Raw genomic sequence first — 21,685 nt, 5'->3', positions numbered from 1 at the left:
GCTGCTTCAGGACCTTATTTAAGCCAGGAAAAGGATGAGTGAACATGGTGCCTTTGTGGTCAATATTCCTGTTCACTCTGATCAGTCAGGAAGCCGGCCAAAAAAGAGCCACTGTGGCGTAGCAGTTAGAGTGTTGACTGGGACTTGGGAGATCTGGGTTCTAGTCCCCACTCAGCCTTGAAGCTCACTGGGTGAGTTTGGGCCAGTCCAGCTCTCAGCCTAACCTGCCGCACAGGGTTGTGAGGATAAAATGGAGAGGAAGACTATGTAAGCTGCCTTAGGTTCCTTGCAAGAGGAAAAAAGGTGGGATATAAGTGTAATAATAGTAAACCATGGATGCCATTAGCCAGTCCAGAAAGGATAAGTTCCCATATTCTGGAGTGAATGGGGAAGGAGCATAGCTCAGTGGTAGAGCACATGTTTGCTCCCTGGCATCTCCAGGTAGGGCAGGTAAAGACCCTTATCTGTAACACTGGAGAAACACTGCCAGTCAGCGTAGACCAAAGGTGGGCAATGTTCAGCCCATGGGTCACAAACAGCCCTCAGAGGCCATCTGTACGGCCCACTGCAAGTGCCTTTGACCCCTGCAACACAAGGCTCATGTGAGGGGAGTCTTCCCTGCATACCCTGTTCTCAGATTCTGCTGGGAAACCAGGCATGTGGGCCCAATTGCCCAGCAGAATTGAGAGTGCTGGGAGAGTGTGCGTGCGAGGCGAGTCTTCTTTCCCAATAAGACAGCTGTGATGGGGCAGGGAGGAAGGGAGCTAAAGCGATCTTCAGCATCATCACTGCAATGGGGGTGGGGATGCTTTCACTGGTCCCCATCCCAGCCATCTGCAGGAGGGTGGTGTGTGTGTGTGCACCCAACACCACACCCACCTTTCTGGGCCCACCTCTGGCACAGACCATCCTGAGCAAGAGGCACTGAGGCTCTGACTCTGTACAAGGCAAGTCACTATTTAAAATTAGCCTATGTTCAGAACCATGAGACATGAAATCAGACTTTATTTTTAGGGAAGGACAGTGTGTGTGCAAATGATGGGGGTTATGGGAGTTTTAAGGCTTTTGAGGGCAAGGACTTGCACGATTCGTGGGGAACCTGCAAAGGAGTACTCCGCATAACCCACCAGGCAGCTGCATGGGGATATGGCCTTATGTGACATTACATCCATAATGGCATGGGGAAAGGCCAGTTTTTTAAAGGCCCTTCACAAGACCCCCTCCATGGGCCCCCTCCCTCACTACCTCCTCACCGCCATTGTCACCGGCTGCTCTTGCTCCTCCTCCTCTTCCTCATCATTGCTACCACTTGCTCTCTGGATAGGCAGAGAGCCCGTGAGCAAGGAGGCTGTGTCATCTCCTGCTCCTCCTCCTCACCACCTCCGTTGTCTGGGCCAGGGCAAGAGGCAGGACAACAAGCAGGTGGCAACAGTGAAGAGGAGGAAGAAGTCCAGGGGGCTCTGGTCAAAGGGGCCCTGCTGGGGAGTGGGCCCTCAGCAGGTGCCTGACCATGCCTGCCCTTGACGCCAGCCCTGGGAAAGGCCATGGTTCAGAGCCAATCTTCGTTTTCTTCAGTTAGAAGTATCAGGTATAAGAAGCAAGTGATGGGAAGAACTCTTTTCTGTCTTAGCCCTTGGACAGCCACTGCAAGTGTAAATAATCCTAGATGGAAAAATAGTCTGCCTTAATTTAAGGCAGCTTCTGATGTTCCCTTGCTAACCCAGAGCCTGTATATTGGCAATGTTTTGCTCAGAGTGACAGAAAGCCACTCTGCACATGCCCAGAGGTATGGTCAGTCCCTAGGATGGCACTGGCTGGAATGAAATCTGGCATTATCCCTGATGCCCCTCCCACTGGGAATAGTCTCAAAGCCTTCATCTTCAAGGTTGAAAGTAGCCCGGAAGGCATCTTCCTTGTAAAATTAATTAGGGCCAGGATCTTTTCCCCCATCAACTTTCTAAGCATTTGCTGCAATCTCAGTCCAAAAATGTATCTGAGATCTCGAGGGTTTTTCCCCAATCCTGAAAACAAAGCGAGAGGCAGCACAACTGTACTTTTAAGATCCAGACTGTCTCTGCAGCACAGGAACTGTGTGGTTGTTTCCTTCTTTGTGGAATTTCCAAATATTGCTTTAATATGCCCCAGCTAAGTGACTTGCCAGTGGACACTTGGCAAAGTTTGTGGCAGAGGAAAGCCTGCATTTTAGGACTTCTTCCACCTAGCCCTTTGCTTTCAACCTAAAGACAAGCCCACCCTCTTTTTGTAGGTTTCAAATCCTTCCTTCCCCCTCCCCTCCATTCCGCATTAAGTGTGCAGTTTTCAGGATGAAGGGGTAAAACAAATCCACCTAGTTGTTATTCATTATTAGTCACTGTCAGTTGGGTGGGAAGAGGGCAAATGTTATGTGGTTAAAGCTGGTTAAGGATCTTGTTAGACTTCGCTTCTAGTTAAAGGAAAGGTTACAAACGTCATCTAAAGAAAGGTGTTAGCGTCTAGTTGAAGTTGTTAGCTAGTTAAGGTTATTCAAAGCAAGGCTAGTTAGCTTGTCAGAGGAGACAGTTCAAAAAAAATAAAGGGGAAAAAGGAAAAGAAAAGAAGGGGAGCGTTAATTTTGGCCAAGCCTCTGCAGAGATGCAACTGGGTGGTTTTAAAAGATAGCAAGAGAGAGGAAGAGGGAGTGAGGAAGAGGAAGGAAAGTAGCAGAGGGTTATGGGTTTATTCAGTGGAAATAGAACAGCTTCAAACACATCCTTTTGTCCCAAACAAAAATCAGAGTGGAATAATACGAATAAAAAAATCTGCCATCTGTGACACAAACCGGGAGTGTTTTGGAAAAGGATGAGTGGGAAGGGGGTGGGGGTAATTGGTCTGTTGGGGCCTGGCCTGGTTGAAAGGTAACTTCCTACATCTTGTAGTGAGATGCCCAGCACTTCTTTCCAACAGGAGCTGATTCTCCAGAGCCTTATGGGGCCATTTCGGGTGGGGGTTTGAGTAGCTGAATGGTAAACATGGACCTGGATGGGGGCAGAGGAAAGAAGGAGCGCAGCCCCAAACTGCATTTTCAACTTCGTTGTTGCAAGCAATTAAATACAACTCCATTGAAAGGTCAGGGCTGATCATCTGGGGTTGCAAGGCAAGGGTGGCTAATGGTACCCTTTGAGGTCAGGTGCCAGGGTTTAGTGCTTCCCATTTTTTGCACCCTGGGCAAAAAACACTTCCCAAATGCCTGGAACTGAAATCCATCACTAACTAGTAGACTCATGCAGCCCTGTGGTGGGCGCTTGTGATGTGAGGTGGCAATGAATTGTAGCCTCTTTTTAGAAGGTGGCTAGGCCTCCTCACTGAAGCAGCATGGTGCAGTGGCTAGAGCAACCTTCCCTGACATGCTGCTGTCCAGATATTGTGGACTACAGCTCCCATCAGCCCTAGCTAGCATGGCCAATGGCCAGGGATGATGGGGTTGTATCCCAAAACATCAGGATGACCCCATGATTGGAAAGGCTGGATTATTTATTTATTTATTTATTTAATTCCATTTTAATACTGTCCAATAGTGGAATATCTCTGGGCAGTTCATAACAATTTGACTGTTGGACTAGGATCAGATCTCCATACAGCCACAAAAGCCACTGGGTGATGTTGGGGTAGTCAATATCTCTCGACATAACCTACCTCACAGGTTGTTGAGAACTGAGAAGATAAAATGGGTGGGGTGGTCAAATATGCCTTTTAGCTTCTTGCAGGGACGGGTGGATGAAAATAGCTCCCCCTCACTGCCTTCAGACACCAAGTCAAGTTATCATTTTAGCATGTTTTTGCCCTAAGCAGTAGTGACTGCACATCTCTCTGGTCCATTAAGGGGGATTAGCTTCAAATTTTACAGCTTCTCTTTTTGAATTTTGCAGGAGGCATTTTATTTCCTATTATGATATATGCATTTTTTTAAGTGTTATTTTTTTTAAATGATCAATATATATCTTGAGGCTGCATTCCAGGAAACCAATCTGGAAGTAACCAATACACAAATGAGCGTTGCTAAGGGTGCAATCCTATGCATGTTTAAGACAGAAAAAGTCTTACAACTCCCAGTATCCCCCAGCCAGCTGGCTGGGGGATGCTGGGAGTTGTAAGACTTTTTTCTGTCTAAAAATGCATAGGATTGCACTCTGATTTGGAGCTACCCAAACTGGGACGACTAGGAGGAAAAGGGGGTTGAGGTGGGGAAGACTAGGTCTGTAGAACACAAGATGGTAGATTTTTTCCCCCATGTTGCAGTTTCACATCTCAGAAGCTCTAGTCTTTGGATTTTTCGCAAGGTGAGGAGAGAGACCAGCAAAGAAGCTGTCTTTAGTAAGAGTTTATATTCCCACAAACATATCTGGTAATTCTGAAGGAGGAAGGGGGTTGATATTCCAAAGTTTGGGATGGCCCAATTCTCTAGACTCAGCATTGACTCTATTCTGTGTTCCAGTAAAAAGAAATCCATCCTATTTCTTTTCCTTGTTTAGGAACGAGGGCAAATCAAATCCTTCCACCAATAGATGATGTGCAGAAATTGGCACACTCCAGTCTTCATGAAAGGCAAGTGAAGGGGGACAGTGGGGGCAAAGCACTCTGCACATTCTCAGGGGCACACTCCCCACCCCTCCCTGGTTATCGCTTCATGCTTCCCTGGAATTCAAAACTAGATTCACAAAGGTGATGGAATTAAAGCCCTGGACAGAGACGGCCCCTTCGGCAAAGGGGAATGCACAAAACAGCCAGAGAAGGAGAGTGAGCCAGCAAGATAAGCCTAGGCCTTGTCTCCATGGTAACGACAGGAAGATGGACCCCCACCGGGCACCTACTAGTGTGATTATTTATTTATTTATTTATTTATTATTTAATTTATTAATCGCCCATCTGGCTGGTCACCCAGCCACTCTGGGTGATGCACAACATACAACAAAACAGTTTAAAACAATAAAATTCTACAATAAAAGCATTTCCTAAAATACCCTAACCCACCCCAAATGCCTGCCTGAACAGCCACGTTTTTAACGCACGACGGAAGCTCATTAAAGAGGGGGCATGATGGAGTTCCCTAGGGAGGGAGTTCCACAGAGTGGGGGCCACCACAGAGAAGGCCCTCTCCCCCGTCCCCACCAGTCTAGCTGTCCTGGCTGATGGGACAGAGAGAAGGCCATCTGAGGCTGATCTTGTTAAGCGGCCTGTCTGGTGCTTTCTCTAGGCGCTCCTTAAGATAGGCTGGGCCGGAACCATATAGGGTTTTAAAGGTCAAAACCAACACCTTGAATTTGGCCCGGAAAACAACTGGTAACCAGTGCAACTCCTTATCCTGGGGAAACATGTGGGGTGGTGGTGGTTTTTTCGGTGTCACCCTCAAAACAAGCAGCCAAGCAAGCTCCCAGCAGAGTGGCTGGCTGATGTCAGAGGGATGTGGGCTCCAAAATAGGGCACATGTTGCGAAACGCTCGGAAAACGACGCAGGGCATGTGTCGGAGAACACTGAATAGCACTTTATTAGACTATGCCGCCCTTGCAATGTATTGTGTCAAAAGTGGGCACACTTCAAAAATAAATATGGGCCAAAACAGGCATTTTAAATCAACCTTCCTCAACCTGAGGCCCTCCAGATGCTATATCCCCCCATTTTTACTCTACAGTAGGTACAGCCCCCTGATCCAGATGTTAGAAGCCCCCCTACCCACTCACCCCTCACACACTAGGGTTTTGATCCAGATCAGGGGTCCTGTGCTTATTCTAGAGTAAAAATGAAAAAAAAGATGTAGTCGCTAGATAAGGATTTAAAGTAAAGTCTGTTTTAGCCATAAGGTTTGTGAATAAATCGCTGTTCCTTGGAATAGGTGGGCTCTTCCCCTGAAAAACCCACAAGGCAGGGAAGCGTTAAGTGTGTGTGTGGGAGGGACCCCATTTTCTCTGGATCCCTTGCTTTCCAAGGGATCCGGAGGGAATCCAGAGGTGTGTGCCCAAAACTGTGCAACAGAGATTAAGTGGAATCCTACAGATTCCATTTCCCCCTCATTCCTTTGGCAGGGCTCCAGTGTTTCCCCACCACCAAAAAAGCAAAACAAAACAAACAAACAAACAAAAAGTGACAGGTTGAAGTTCAACAGGTGTATCCTTGCCCTGGGCAAAAGAGCTTCTTACGTACCTAAATTCTCACTGAACCACCATGTCCCAGTGGTTCAAAGCCCTGGTACCTTAATCCCCGTGTACTCCACCATGACCAACTGGCCGAGAAAACCTAGGAAACTGTCCATTGCTTTGTCCTACACTCCACATCATTTGAAGATCATATATTTATTATTTTATTTTTTTATTTTAAACATTTGTATCCCGCCCTATAGCATTAAGCTCTCAGGGCGGCGTACAGATAAAATCAATTTAAACAGCTAAAAACATATTAAACCATTAAACAAGCTAATGCCAATTAAAAACTAAATCAATAAAACAGTTAAAACAGTGTGCTACTTTAGGGAATGCATTTAGCCCTCAGAGGCTTTGGTAAAAAGCCATGTTTTTACTTGGCGCCGAAATGAGACCAATGTCTGACGGGCCTCCAAGGGGAGGGCGTTCCACAGCTGGGGTGCCACAGCAGAGAAGGCCCTCCCCATCTTTCAATAAAATGCCCAGGCCACATCTCTCCACCACAAGCCAGATCTTACTTCTGGAAAATTTCTAACACACATCTACAAGATATGAAACTCCAAGCCCTGATTCAGTTTGGAGGGGAAAAATAAAAACAAGGCACAGTGCAGTTATTTTGGTGATTGGGGAATTCCAGAAAAAATGCCTGTTTTTGTTTTAAATGACAGAATCTATCCAATTTTAGGAAGTTTGCATATCAGTTTCATTAGAATGGGCATACGATCTGATAGGCTAATTGGTTTTGGAAGCTGCAATACCCCATGTACTAAGTTTGTTAAAATGGGCAGAATATCCCTACTGAAAAAGGCATTAGTAAAAGAGTCAAGCACATGCCTGTTGGGGAAAAAGCTGTTAAGAAGGAATTAGTTTAAAGGATGGGAGGAGGTGGGATAGGCAACATCTGGGAAATAGCAGGTTTGGATTTATTTGTGTTTGGGTTTTTTTTAAGAATTGATTTATTTAAGTGGAAACCACACTTACCAAAGGTAACTGAGTGTAACAAAATTAAAGGGAACAGAAAAGAAAAAAAATAAGGGAGAGTGTTGTTATAAACCAGTTACTTTATAAAAGAGAATTAAAACAAAATACACACCCACACACCCACACCACCATAGACTTCAGAGACACAGGTTAGTATATACAGACATTTAGATATTGATTCCCAAACTTGATAGCTGGTGTATTACACTCTTACCTCTGAAAAATGCTTTGTCATGCTTTGACAGCATGAGAAAGTGTGTGAGTGTGTGTAAGATTAATTGTCCTGCCATCAGAGAAGCTGAACTCCTGCATATCTACATGAGTCACTGATCTGTGCATAACAGATTCGGAGGAGGAAAGCACAGGGCAGAGACTCACAGAGAGATGCAACAGGGAGCATTCTCTCATTATACTTTCATTACGTAACATTCATTTCTCTCTCGTGCTCTCTCCACACACTGACAGCTCTCCCATGGCACAGTTTGGGACATACTGGGGTTAAGAAATACAAAAATGTCCCCTGTCCTCCCCTGTGATGAACAGATGCTTCCAACACTGCAGGGCCAAGCAGCGTGTGAACGTATTTCCCTTCTGAAATGCAAACAGACCTTTCCTTTCTCCCCTGCTAACGTGTTCACGGAACCAATCTGGAAGTGCCCTGTTGCTTTAAAGGGCCCTCTTGGGGCCGACCTACATTGCGCCCGCCATGTCCCGTTGGGTTAAACGCTTTCACATTAAAACGTGATTATTCACACTCACCCATTTTCCCCGTTGCAGTGCTTCATCGAATGCGTGAGCTCAGTTCACACTCGAGCGCTGTGCTGTTTTCCTGCGCGCGCTTGTCTGATCTTGGATGCTAAGCGGGGTCGGCCCTGGTCAGTAGTGGGATGGGCGACCGCCTGGGAATCAGGCCTCCTGCATCGAGCAGGGGGTTGTTCTATCCCTTCAAAGGAGACTACGTTTTACCCCCTCCTATCCCCCGCTCCGGATGTTGAATTGGGGCTTCTCTGCGATGTTTTTTCCCTAATTGAGGCATGATCTTCAAAGCTTCCTGAGTTGTGAAGATCATGCCTGAATTAGGAAAAAAAACATCACGGAGAAGCCCCGATTCTGCGAGGATAACACCTTAATGTTAAAAAAAAACACCCGGAGCAGGGGATAGGAGGGGGTAAGACTTAGTCTCATTTGAAGGGATAGAACAACCCCCTGCTCTGTGCAGGAAGCCTGATTCCCAGGCGGTCGCCCATCCCACTACTGACCGGGGCCGACCCCGCTTAGCATCCGAGATCAGACAGGCGCGCGCGCATCCAGGCCTTTGCTTGTTGCTGAGGAAACAGGGGCTGCTGAGGAAGCTGTGTGATCAGTAGCCGGAAGAAGACATGGGGCCGTCGAGAGCTGTGATTGGACAGGAGGGAAATGCAAACACCGCCGCATATGGACAGGCAGGGGAGGGGGCTACGACCAGATACGGTAGCGAAGGCGGGAAATCAGAGCACATTAAGGGGAAATACCGGGATATTAGGGTAATGAAAGCGGGAGCGCGGAAGTGGGAAATTCCGGTTCCAATTCGAGGCGGGTACTGCGTAGTGTGAAAGGCGGGCGGTGAAACCTCATTGGAAGTGGAAATGGCGGTAAGTGTAGATCCAGCCCTGGTCATCACTGCCATTTTGGAAAATGTCACTAAAAGAGGCCTGATATTATAGGTTTGAGGGGGCCCCAGGCAAAGTATATACTGCTGGGCCACCTCCTCTGGTGTCTGACCTGGCAGCATTAGCTGCAATGTCAGGTGACTGAAGACCACAATTTTACTTCCCCACAATGACCCAGAGCAACACTGGGGCATTGTGGGAAATTAGAGTGGCAGCTAGGCACAGCTGGTGTTGCTCAGAGCATCAGGCAGGATAAAAAGAAGATAACAGCATGCTCCTAAACAAACCTTAACTCCACCAGCCCTCATTTTCAAGGCCAATTCATATGAATTGCCTGAATTAAAGAATAGACCAGTCTGAGTAACGAAATGCTGGGGGTGAAGGAGAAAGGGAGAGGGGAGCAGTGTGGGAGGCAACTAAGGAATGGCTAAACTGTGGCCATCAGCGTAGGCCAACAAACCTCATGCCAGCAAGAATAAAAAAGCAAACAAAAAAGGCATCCAATTAGTCCGTTGTTGGGTTTCCAGAAATTCCGACATGGTTGACATTTCCAATGGAAGGGGTGGTCCCCTTCCTGCCCCACAGGCTGGTTTTCAAAATGGTTCTTCTTACACAGACAGGGGCTTTGGTAGTGTGAACCTCTGTGCCCCCCCACCTCCTGTGCTCTTTGTCTTCCTTCTACCTACATTGTGAAAAGAGGCTGGCTGGGGGATACTGGGCATTGTAGTCCAACACATCCAGAGGGCACCAGGCTGGGGAAGAGTGTCCTAGACTAAGTTTGTACGCTTCATTCTCGGAGATGGTCTGCAGTTGATGTCACAACGAAGGGCCAGTTCATGCCAACATCACAGCGTGGCAAAGTGCAGGTGACTGTGAGAGGTGGTGGGCAGCTGCCAGCCCAATGAATGTTCTCGGAGCCCAATTCCCATCAGCCTCTTCAGGATTGCAGCCTCCACAGCAAAGCTTTCTGTCTCTCAAAGCCAGTCTACCTAAAGCAAAGGACAAGATGGTGCCCCCCTTTCCATGTACAGAAGCCGACTGGACTCGCAGTTGAATCTTACTTCAACAATGGCAATCAATGGTGTCCTTCATTGCACCTGAGGGCAGCAAGCTAGCTTAGGGGTCACAGGGCAGACTGAGTAGCATATACACCTTTGTCCTCCGACACCTTACCCTCCCCTCAGAATCTGCTGCCTGAGGGGAGCACTTTACTCTGCCTAATGGTACGGCCAGCCCTGCTGTCTGGGCTACCCTTCCCAATCTTAGCCAGGCTGCATGTATGATGCCAAAATTCTACGAGAGCACAGGGGAGAAAGGCACCCCCAAATGTGAAATTTGGCACAAAGTTTATCCTCCTGGGCTGTACCTTTGGGGAAGGACAAGCTCAGTGGTATAGCCCTTGCTTTTGCATGCAAAAGATCCAAGGTGGGGCTGGGAAAAGACCCCCTCTGAAACCCTTGGAGAGCCACTGCGTGTCAGTGCAGAACAACCTTCTCCAAACTGGTGCCCTCCAGATGTTCTGGACTATTTATTTATTAATTAAATTTCTTAATTGCCCATCTGGCCAGTCACCCGGCCACTCTGGGCGATGTACAACAGTACAATTTAAAACAGTAAAATTACACATTAAAACATAATCTAAAAATACCCTCACCCACCCCAAATGCCTGCCTGAACAACCACGTTTTCAGTGTGTGGCAGAAGCTCATTAAAGAGGGGGCATGGAGGAGTTCCCTAGGGAGGGAGTTCCACAGAGTGGGGGCCACCACAGAGAAGGCCCTCTCCCTCGTCCTCACCAGCCTAGCTGTCCTGGCTGATGGGACAGAGAGGAGGCCATCCGAGGCTGATCTTGTTGAGAGGCCTGTCTGGTGTTGCTGGAGGCGCTCCTTGAGGTAGGCTGGGCCGGAACTGTATAGGGTTTTAAAGGTCAAAACCAACACCTTGAATTTGGCCCGGAAAACAACTGGTAGCCAGTGCAACTCCTTCAGCACCGGAGTGATGTGATCACGCCAGCGGCTGCCTTTAATCAGCCTGCTTCTGTCCCCCTCACTCCTTCTTTCCCACAGGGCAGTCCCACTGTTAGCAGGGTGGGCTGCTGGTTTCAGGAGTTAACAGGGTCGGCTGCTGGTTTGAGGACACCCTCAAGAAGATGCCCTTCAGCAGGTGTCTCCTGCAACAGCTGGCTTACTTGGAAGCAACAGCCGCTGCCCTCCAATCGGTGCCACTGTTTAGATTTCCCACAATGCTCTGCAAAGGTCTGGTGCCATGGGGCGGGGGTGTTTCAGGGTGACCTGCTCAAATGGTTCTGGTTCTCAGTACCGGGACTTGTAGTGTTGCAGCCAGCCTAGCCTAGCAGTCAGCAACTGGTGGTCAAATGCACTCCCTCCAGTGACAAGACAGAGGAAAGAGAACATGTCTGTGGAGAGCAGAAGCCAATACTACTTGGTACACTGCCTCTTCCCATCAATTTGGCCCTGCAGCAAAAGCTGATTGGGCAAAGGCTGTTTGTGAGCGGCACACCTGCAGCCCCACCAAAATATGTCCCCTCTCCCAATCCCTGGAGTAGTTTTTAATATCTATTTATCTCTTTATTAAATGTATATTGCATCTTTCCACTAAAATAGTGCAAAAGATGACTAACAGTACAATACAGGAAAACAAGAACAAGGTTATTAATAAAATGTTAGCACTCGTCAGTTAAAAACACACCTAATAAAAACACATCCAACAAAAACATTTTTTTTTGTTTTTAAAATGTTTGATAATGGATTGCTTTTAAAATGTTTTAGCTTGTTTGCTTGCTTGCTTGCTTTCTTTGATGACAACATACAAGTACATAAAAAGCAAAGATAGCTAAGTTGGTCCATGAGGGGGAAAAAAATAAAAAATCCACTGTTGGGATTTTATTAGGACCAACCAAAATGACACACAACAGTGAGCAAGTTCTCCTGAACTCTTCACCAGCCTATATCAGGTGTGGGCTGCATTCCAGTGGTGGGTGGGGCCAAAGGCAAAAGAGGTCCTGTCCCCCCCCCCCCGAAAAAAATACCAGCATATTTTAGCTTCAAGCTCTTACTGCCAGTAACTAAGCCTTAGGAGAGAATGGGGGGAAGTTGTTGTGGCCATGAGGTTTCCATTTTAGACACAGTCTCAAGATGGAGACTGCAAACAAGTCACTGCTAGGTGATGCAGCTATCATGACACAGCTAGGATTCTGGGACAACAAATCAATGGCTTTGAAAACATAAATTCCAGCTGTTACCAATATAAATGCTCACATGACACTTAAAAAAAAGGAAAGAGAGAAAGAGAAGACAGGCTAGTCCACCTGAAGTAAGAGGCGAAAGACCAAGAAACAGCATTTTATTGACTTAAAATATGTTTAGGCCACCTTTTAGGGTACAAAACCCTCTCAAGGCAGCACATGAGATACAGTATTTGACTTGATAGAAGCTACACTGGACAGCCAGTGTGGTGTAGTGGTTAGAGTGATGGACTGGGACTCGGGAGATCCGGGTTCTAGTCCTCACTCAGCCACGGAAGCTCACTGGGTGACTTTGGGCCGGACACTGACTCTCAGCCCAACCCCACCTCACAGGGCTGTTGTGAGGATAAAATGGAGAGGAGGAGGGCCACGTAAGCTGCCTTGGGCTCTTTGCAGGAGGAAAAAGGTGGGATGTAAATGCAATAATAATATTTGTCGTGCAAACCACAATGACAGAAGGAATGTGGGTTCACATCCCCCCCCAATATATTGCAACCGTCTTCACCTTAAGTTCTAAATGGCTACCAACACTCACAAAAGGGGGTTAACCCCTAATGTCAGTAAAGGGAATCCAGAAATGGCTGGGGGATAAGTCAGAGTTGGGGCAAAGTTCCACAAATTACCCACTGCAATGTCACTTTCCAATGTGTGCACACCTTAACAAATGGCTTCTGAAAAAGAATCTTGTGAGAGCCAAACTTTAGTCAGAAGAAGCTTCACGCACACACAAATACATATTTCACAGATTGTGAACACCTGAGCAGGCTCTCCACTTACAGCTTCACTACTAAGATGGCAGGTCCGTCTTACCTGATCTCAGTTGCTTTATCCTTCCATTGCTAGCACTCGGGTTGACAGGCAAGAAGTCTTTAAACCATGTTATTTCTGGATCAGGGTTCCCACTAGCCGCACACAGCATGGTAGCTGTACGCGTACGTTCCACCACCTTCAGCTGGGGTCCCATGTCAATGATTGGGAAGCCGGAAGGCAATTGGTCTTCTGTTCAAAATTATACAATGAAAGCGGGAGAGGTTAGGACATGTGGAGCCTTTAGAAAGGAATAGGATCAGTTTGAAGATAACCTTCTGTTGTCACACTACAGTGATATCATCTTTATAGAGAAACCTGGGAGACATGGGAAACTACATGCACCCCCTGGGAGGCATGGGAAAGTACAACTCCCATGCAACCTGGAAGGAAATGCTTCCTCTCAAACTGTTAGGTTCATCCCACAAAACTGAGCAACGAGAAGCTCAGAACAAACAAGAAAAATAAGTTATTTCTTCACACAGCACGCTCTCAGTTTATAGAACACGCTGCCACCCAATGCGCAGCAGCATTTAATTTTTTAATTATTTTTTGGAGTGGGGGAGGGATTATGTCTCAATGGCTATTAAAACAAGATAGCTAAGAGTGCAACCTCTATGTTTAGAGGCACAATACTTCTGAGACCCAGAACCCCCCTTTCTACCTGGGGCTATAGAGAGCTGCTGTTCATCAAAAAAGGAAACACTGTGCTAGAGGTATAAAGCAGCTTATATACTGAGGGCTTATAGCTCAGTGAAAGAGCACATGCTTTACAAGCAGAATTTATGAGGAGAGGGACTTTTCAGTGGTGGCACCCCATTTGCCAAAAGTCCTTCCCAGAGATGCTCGCCTGTTGCCTACATTGTAGTCTTTTCAGCACCAGGTGAAGAGCTTTTTATTTTCTCTGGGTTTTTAGTCCATTTTAAAATATTGTGTTAGTGCACTTTTAGATCTTTGCACTGCTGCTGGCTTTTCTCCTGGTTACTGCTTTGGTTTTATTCTGTGTTAAATTTACAGTTTTATATTATGTTTCTTGCCATGAAAACTAAATGGATCAGTACAACCAGAGATATGTCGGTATACCATCGGAAGATGGGACTCCCAGGTCAGAAGATGGTCAAAATGCTACTTGGGAGGAACAGAGGATAAGTTCAACTAGCCCTGGATGTGATGACGCAGCTAGCTCAAAGCCAAAAGGACAGCCAGCAGCCAATGGTGCTGGTGGTGAACGACGAATCCGATGTTCTAAAGATCAACACACCATAGGAACCTGGAATGTAAGATCTATGAGCCAGGGCAAATTGGATGTGCTTATTGGGGAGATGTCAAGATTAAATATAGACGTTTTGGGTGTCAGTGAACTGAAATGGACTGGAATGGGCCACTTCACATCAGATGACCACCAGATCTACTACTGTGGACAAGAGGACCACAGAAGAAATGGAGTAGCCTTCATAATTAATAATAAAGTGGCTAAAGCAGTGCTTGGATACAATCCAAAAAACGATAGAGTGATCTCAATTCAAATTCAGGGTGAGCCATTTAACATCACAGTGATCCAAATATACGCCCCAACCACAGAGGCTGAAGAAGCAGAAGTAGATCAGTTCTATGAGGATCTGCAGCACCTACTGGATAGTACACCAAAAAGAGATGTTATTTTCATTACAGGAGACTGGAATGCTAAGGTGGGTAGTCAAACGACACCTGGAATTACAGGCAAGCATGGTCTGGGAGAACAAAATGAAGCGGGACATAGGCTGATAGAATTTTGCCAAGACAACTCACTGTGCATAACAAACACTCTCTTCCAACAACCTAAGAGACGACTTTATACATGGACTTCACCAGACGGTCGACACTGAAATCAGATTGACCACATCCTTTGTAGCCAAAGGTGGCAGACATCTATGCAGTCGGTAAAAACAAAACCTGGAGCTGATTGTAGTTCAGATCACAAACTTCTTATTGCACAGTTTAGAATCAGACGAAAGAGAATAGGGAAGACCCACAGATCAGTGAGATATGAGCTCACTAATATTCCTCATGAATATGCAGTGGAGGTGAAGAATAGATTTAAGGGACTAGATTTAGTAGATAGGGTCCCGGAAGAACTATGGACAGAAGTTTGCGACACTGTTCAGGAGGCGGCAACAAAAACGTCCCAAAGAAAAAGAAAACCAAGAAGGCAAGATGGCTGTCTGCTGAGACACTGGAAGCAGCCCAAGAAAGAAGGAAAGCAAAAGGCAACAGTGATAGGGGGAGATATGCCTAATTAAATGCAAAATTCCAGAGGTTAGTCAGGAGAGATAAGGAATTATTTTTAAACAAGCAATGTGCGGAAGTGGAAGAAGATAATAGAATAGGAAGGACAAGAGACCTCTTCCAGAAAATCAGAAACATCGGAGGTAAATTCCAGGCAAAAATGGGTATGATCAAAAACAAAGATGGCAAGGACCTAACAGAAGCAGAAGAGATCAAGAAAAGGTGGCAAGAATATATGGAAGATCTGTATAGGAAGGATAATAATATCGAGGATAGATTTGATGGTGTGGTCAGTGAGCTAGAGCCAGACATCCTGAAGAGTGAGGTTGAATGGGCCTTAAGAAGCATTGCTAATAACAAGGCAGCAGGAGATGACGGTATCCCAGCAGAACTGTTTAAAATCTTGCAAGATGATGCTGTCAAGGTGATGCATGCCATATGCCAGCAAATTTGGAAAACACAAGAATGGCCAACAGATTGGATAAAATCAACTTATATCCCCATACCAAAAAAGGGAAGCACCAAATAATGTTCAAACTATCCAACAGTGGCACTTATTTCACATGCCAGTAAGGTAATGCTCAAGATCTTGCAAGATAGACTCCAGCAATTCATGGAACGAGAATTGCCAGATGCACAAGCGGGGTTTAGAAAAGGCAGAGGAACTGGAGACCAAATTGCCAATATCCGCTGGATAATGGAGAAAGCCAGGGAGTTTCAGAAAAACATCTATTTCTGTTTTATTGACTATTCTAAAGCCTTTGACTGTGTGGATCATCACAAATTGTGGCACGTTCTTGGTGGTATGGGGATACCAAGTCATCTTGTCTGCCTCCGGAGGAATCTGTAGAACGACCAAGTAGCAACGATAAGAACAGACCACGGAACAACGGACTGGTTTAAGATTGGGAAAGTTGTATACTTTCACCCTACCTATTCAACCTGTATGCAGAACACATCATGCGACGTGCTGGGCTTGATGAAGCCGAGGCTGGAGTTAAAATCGCTGGAAGAAACATTAACAACCTCAGATATGCAGATGATACCACTTTGATGGCTGAAAGCGAGGAGGAGCTGAGGAACCTCAAGACGAAGGTGAAAGAAGAAAGTGCAAAAGCTGGGTTGCAGTTAAACCTCAAAAAAAAAACAAGATTATGGCAACCAGCTTGATTGATAACTGGCAAATAGAGGGAGAAAACGTGGAGGCAGTGACAGACTTTGTCTTTCTAGGCGCAAAGATTACTGCAGACGCTGACTGCAGCCAGGAAATCAGAAGACGTTTACTTCTTGGGAGGACAGCAATGACAAATCTTGATAAAATAGTGAAGAGCAGAGACATCACACTGACAACAAAGGTCCACATAGTGAAAGCAATGGTATTCTCCATAGTAACCTATGGCTGTGAGAGCTGAACCATAAGGAAGGCTGAGCGAAGGAAGATAGATGCTTTTGAACTGTGGTGCTGGAGGAAAATTCTGAGAGTGCCTTGGACTGCCAGAAGATCAAACCAGCCCATCCTCCAGGAAATAAAGCCAGACTGCTCACTTGAGGGAATGATATTAAAGGCAAAACTGAAGTACTTTGGCCACATCATGAGAAGACAGGATACCCTGGAGAAGATGCTGATGCTAGGGAAAGTGGAAGGCAAAAGGAAGAGGGGCCGACCAAGGGCAAGATGGATGGATGGATGATATTCTGGAGGTGACGGACTCGACCTCGGGGGAGCTGGGGGTGGCGACAGCTGACAGGAAGCTCTGGCGTGGGCTGGTCCATGAAGTCACGAAGAGTCGGAAGCGACTGACTGAATAAACAACAACAACAATTATGTTTTACTACGTGATTGTATTGTATGGTTTTAAGTGTTGTCTTGTAAACCCTATCAGAGAGCTTCAGCTACTGGGTGGTATAGAAATGTAATCAATCAATCAATCAATCAATCAATCAAGAAATAGAAACACACACACCAAACAATGCTTTAAAATATCAAAATTGAGCCAGCACAAAAGCAGTTTTCATAGTCGCAGCGATAAAATAGCAGCCCTGTCCAATAAAAAGCATATGTGTTAAATGCTGCTTGAAAGGAGGAGATTTCCCTGGTAGTTTCCAGGGTTCAGTTCCTGGTATCTACCAGTCCAACAATACTGGGGTGTGGGACTTCTGGCTGGACCTGCAATAAGCCTGCTTTTATAAGAACATTTCATTTCTAATCTAAACCTAACACTGATCAACACTGCCAAGCTGTATCCATAGGACAAGTGCATGATACATATACAAAGGGAGAGGGCCTTTTTTGTGGTGGCTCCCCAATTTTGGAATACCCTCTCAAAGGAGTTTCTACTGGCACCAATCATTACAGTACAATTACAGTGTGCTGTGATTTTAACTGCGCAAGGCCGACTCTACTGTCAGGCAAAGTGAGGCGGCCGCCTAAGATGCCAGGGGTAGTAGCGACAGACACAACACGTTGAACCCCACCCCTGTGACATGGGTTGCATCTGGCTGCACAAATAATACCTTATGGGTAAATGCAGAAGCAAAGTGTGTGTGATGGAAGGGAACCAAATGTGCAAAGAATGACAGGATGCACTATACATTAATATGCATTTCTCTTGGACCTCTCCTCAGATTTTTGAGGGTCTATATTTTTGGCCTTGTGGGAAGAAGAAGCAGGTGGCAAAGAAGCGTGGATTATATTTGATCTACCTATTAATCTGAAACAGAATGTTGCTTTAAAGCCAGCTCAGTCCATGTTTGAAGGCCACTATGCATTTTGGCTTGTGGAGGGGGGCATTTGTTGCTCTGCTTCAGGTGTGGCTAAGGTTTTTTTCTGCTCCTGCTATCTTATTTGTTATATCATATTTGTTATTTTAAAGATTTATGTGTTGAATGTTTACTGTTTTTAAGGCTTGATGATGTATTTTGTCTTTGAAAGTAAAGGGTTCTATAATCCTGAAAAGAGGACAATAAATCATTATCATCATAGTAATTGTTAATAATTGGTAATAATCTTTGTAAACCACCCAGAGAGCTTCAGCTATGGGGTGGTTGTTCAGTCGTTCAGTCGTGTCCGACTCTTCGTGACCCCATGGACCATAGCACGCCAGGCCTTCCTGTTCCGACCTGAGGGGCTCATCTTCCGGTGTCATCTCTTTTAGCCTTGTGTTACGTTCCATGGGGTTTTCTTGGCAAGAATACTGGAGTGGGTTGCCATTTCCTTCTCCAGTGGACCACATTTTGTCAGAACTCTCTGCCATGACCGGTCCGTCTTGGGTGGCCCTGCACGGCATAGCTTATGGCTTCACTGAGTTACGCAAGCCCCTTCGCCACAACAAGGCAGTGATCCATGAAGGGGATGGGGTGGTATAGAAATGCAATAAATAACAAGGAATAATAATTGTTAATAATTATCAACAATTGCAATTATTATTATCAATTGCTTAAAACACCTGTAATAATAGTAATAATAATAGTATTATTAATAAATATTATTATTAATAATAATTTGCCCAGGCATTTTAAGAGATTCTATTGTTTTTACTTTGGGCTTTTTCACAAGTAAAATCTTTGTTTCAGCATCTTGAGACATTTCTCTTCCATTTGTTGGTCTATTTTGGATGCTCTCCTGTTTTTGGACTTGCCATTTTATAGTTTGCCACCCTCTGCTTTATTGTTTGTAAGGTGGTTATTTGTGTTGTTTTTATAGTCTCCTACTTGTTATTTCATTTTTTTGTTTGTTTATGTTTTGCCCATTCCCTGGAATCCTTTGGGAAGAAGGGTGGCTTGGAAGGTCTTAAAATAATTTTTAAAAAAATAGGATCAAGTTCTAGTATGAGACAGGGAGAGAGGGCGGGGTGGGGGGAGGGAGGGAGAGAGAAGTTCTTCGCTCTCCATACCGTTAAACATTTTCTATGCATCTATTTTAAACGCCCCCCCTCCCTCCACCCCACTGCAGATTATCGCATTTCATTTTGAGCAGGCAACTTCTTGCATCCAACTGGCTGGAGGTGACATCATGCATTGAAGCTTCCAACTTCTCTGTTCGATGCCTGTCCAATGCTGCCCCTTCCTGGCCTGAACCAGCAATTATTAATTTCACAAACTAGTTAATCTGCCAAGAGATAGAACAGCCCCTCTTGACAGGCGGGGTGTATATTATACGTTCAGGAGAGAGACAGACAGAGAGAGAGGGGGCGGAGAGGGAGGGAAACTGGTGGGGTGGGGGAGACAGAGACTGTTAGGGATGGGTTATTACCGAGTGTTTCTAATTGAACACTTGTTTAATCTTGTGGTGCACTGTGCAGAATTCGTCCGAGTTTAATTAAAACAACTGCAGCCAGAGGTGTGATCAGATTTGAGATGAGATCAGCAGAGGACAGTCCTCCTGGAGGTTGGCACATCTTGCCGACTGGAGAAACAGGCCAAGAGAAGGGTGAACACTGTTGGACCTTCCACAATGGTGCGGCGACAACATCACACCCCCAACAGCATTGCTGACATATATAAAAACATGAAAACGGGTGGTGCTCTCCACTGGCAAAACGTTCACGAGCATGTTAAGAACCTGCCTTATATGGAGTCAAACCATCAGTCTATCTTGCTCACTGAGTGGCAGCGGCCCTCCAGGGTTTCAGGCAGGGGTGTTTGCATCTCTTACCTGGAGATGCCAGGCATCAACCCTGGGACCTTCTGCATGCAAGTGTTAAAATGGAGCCCTGCTAGATTAGGATTACAGCACATGTTTCCCACAGTGGCAAACAGATGCCTCCAAGAAGGCCCTGAGGAGGGCAGGAAAGAATTTGGGGGTTTAAACTAAAATCTGGCAGCATCCACACAACCTTCCATGCACCATAGGCTGAATCTCATATACCAAATAAACAAAAGCAGTATTTGCCAAACTTTGTGAGCTCTACAGAGAACTCTTGCTTTGCTGGTCATGGGTAAACTGGTGAGGATTTTGTAGGGCCCAGGAGCTCTCCCACTCAGAAAACGTCTTCCTAAATTCTTCCAGATTCCAAAATCTCACCAAGCTTTGACCATATGCTTCCCCTAACATCTCTGCCTTTGTAAGGGATAGCAACTTGCTCATCAAAACAAAAACACACCACTAGAACCCTGGGCACAATTCCCAGCCACTCCCATGGAATTATAGCATGCAGCTCCAATGACATTGGCTTCCAATGTCAAAGGTTTTAAAAAAATAAAAATGCTGAAGAACTTTTCTAAGACTGTGTTTACTACTCAAAAGTGGGGGAAATATAATCCTACTGGGCCTCAGATAGGGATAGATTATTGTTGGAGAAAGGCCATAGCACCTATGTTCCTATTTAAATCAGCCCTTTTATTCAGAACCATGAGGACGAGAATCTCACTTGATCTTTACAGATCAAGAGGGCCTCCTCTGCAGTGGCCACACATCTTTGGAACAAGTTGCCATCAGAGGTCTGCCATGCTCTGTCATTGCAGGCTTTTAAGAAGGCCTTGAAAACATATTATTTTACTGTACCCTGCTCTTGATATGACTGCTGTTGTTGCTGTTATTGTTGTTGCTGGTTTTATTGGCTTTTATTGTTGTTTTTATGTTTTTATCACTTTAATATTTTAACTGTTTTTATGTATTTTATTGCTGTAAGCTGCCTTGGGAGGGCTTGGGAGGGCTTCTGCCCCAAAAGGCGGCCAAGAAACATTTTAAATAAAATAAATATAGGAGGGGCCAGAGCTCAGTGGTAGAGCACCTGCTTTGCAGGCAGGTAGGTCCCTGGCTTCTCCAGGTAGGGATGGAAAGGACCCCTGATTGAAACCCTGGGGAGCCACTGCCAGTCTGTGTAGACATGATTGACCTAGAAGTATCAATGGTCTGACTTGGTTGAAGACAGCTTCCTCCATTCTTATTTAAATCAGCCCTTTATCCACAACCATGACGACGAGAATCTTATTTTGTTTTCTTAGGGAATGGACCACAGCTCAGTGGCAGAGCCCCTGCTTAGCATGCAGGAAGTCCTTAGGCCAGCCCCCAGCATCTGTAGGTAGGGCTGGGAAAGATCCACTGTCTGAAACCCTGGAGAACCACTGCCCCAACCTGATGCCCCCCATATGTTCTGGACTACAATACACACCTGCTCCAGCCTTCATGGTCCTTCTCCAGGAGCCCCTGCCAAAGGAAGTGAGGTGGGTGGCTACCAGGAATTGGGCCTTTTCTGCTGTGGCACCCCAGCTGCAGAATGAGCTCCCTGGAGAGATTTGCCTGGTGTCTATGTTGTACTTCTTTCAGCGCCAGATGAAGACCTTTTTATTCTCCCAGTATTTTAGCATTTTAACTTCCTAGCCTTTTAGCTTTGGTGTTTTAAATCTGTATTTTAAATCTCTGCATTGCTGCTAGGTTTTACGCTGGTTGTACTGTTATATTGTGGTTTTAAGCTTTCGTATTTTATATTGTTTTATGCTGCACTTTGTGGTTTTAATTTTTGTGAACCGCCCAGAGAGCTTTGGCTATTGGGTGGTATAGAAATGAATGAATGAATGAATGAATGAATGGTCAGGGATGTTGGGA

The 21,685-nt window shown here is 45.7% G+C and overlaps 1 protein-coding gene across 1 annotated transcript in view; it reads right to left on the bottom strand.

Annotated features, from left to right (window-relative positions):
- The window catches only part of LOC146334064 (receptor-type tyrosine-protein phosphatase S-like), a 256,868-nt gene that overhangs the window by 216,457 nt on the left and 18,726 nt on the right, over nt 1-21,685 (bottom strand). The window contains 2 exon segments of the mRNA XM_084824914.1: nt 7,153-7,161; nt 12,877-13,065. Of these exon segments, the coding sequence (XP_084681040.1) occupies nt 7,153-7,161; nt 12,877-13,065 (198 nt within the window).

Source organism: Heloderma suspectum, chromosome W, assembly GCF_057233095.1.
Source record: "Heloderma suspectum isolate Gila_16-S chromosome W, 16-S_ref, whole genome shotgun sequence".
Classification (NCBI taxonomy): domain Eukaryota; kingdom Metazoa; phylum Chordata; class Lepidosauria; order Squamata; family Helodermatidae; genus Heloderma; species Heloderma suspectum.
This window is presented reverse-complemented; position numbering and strand designations above follow the sequence as displayed.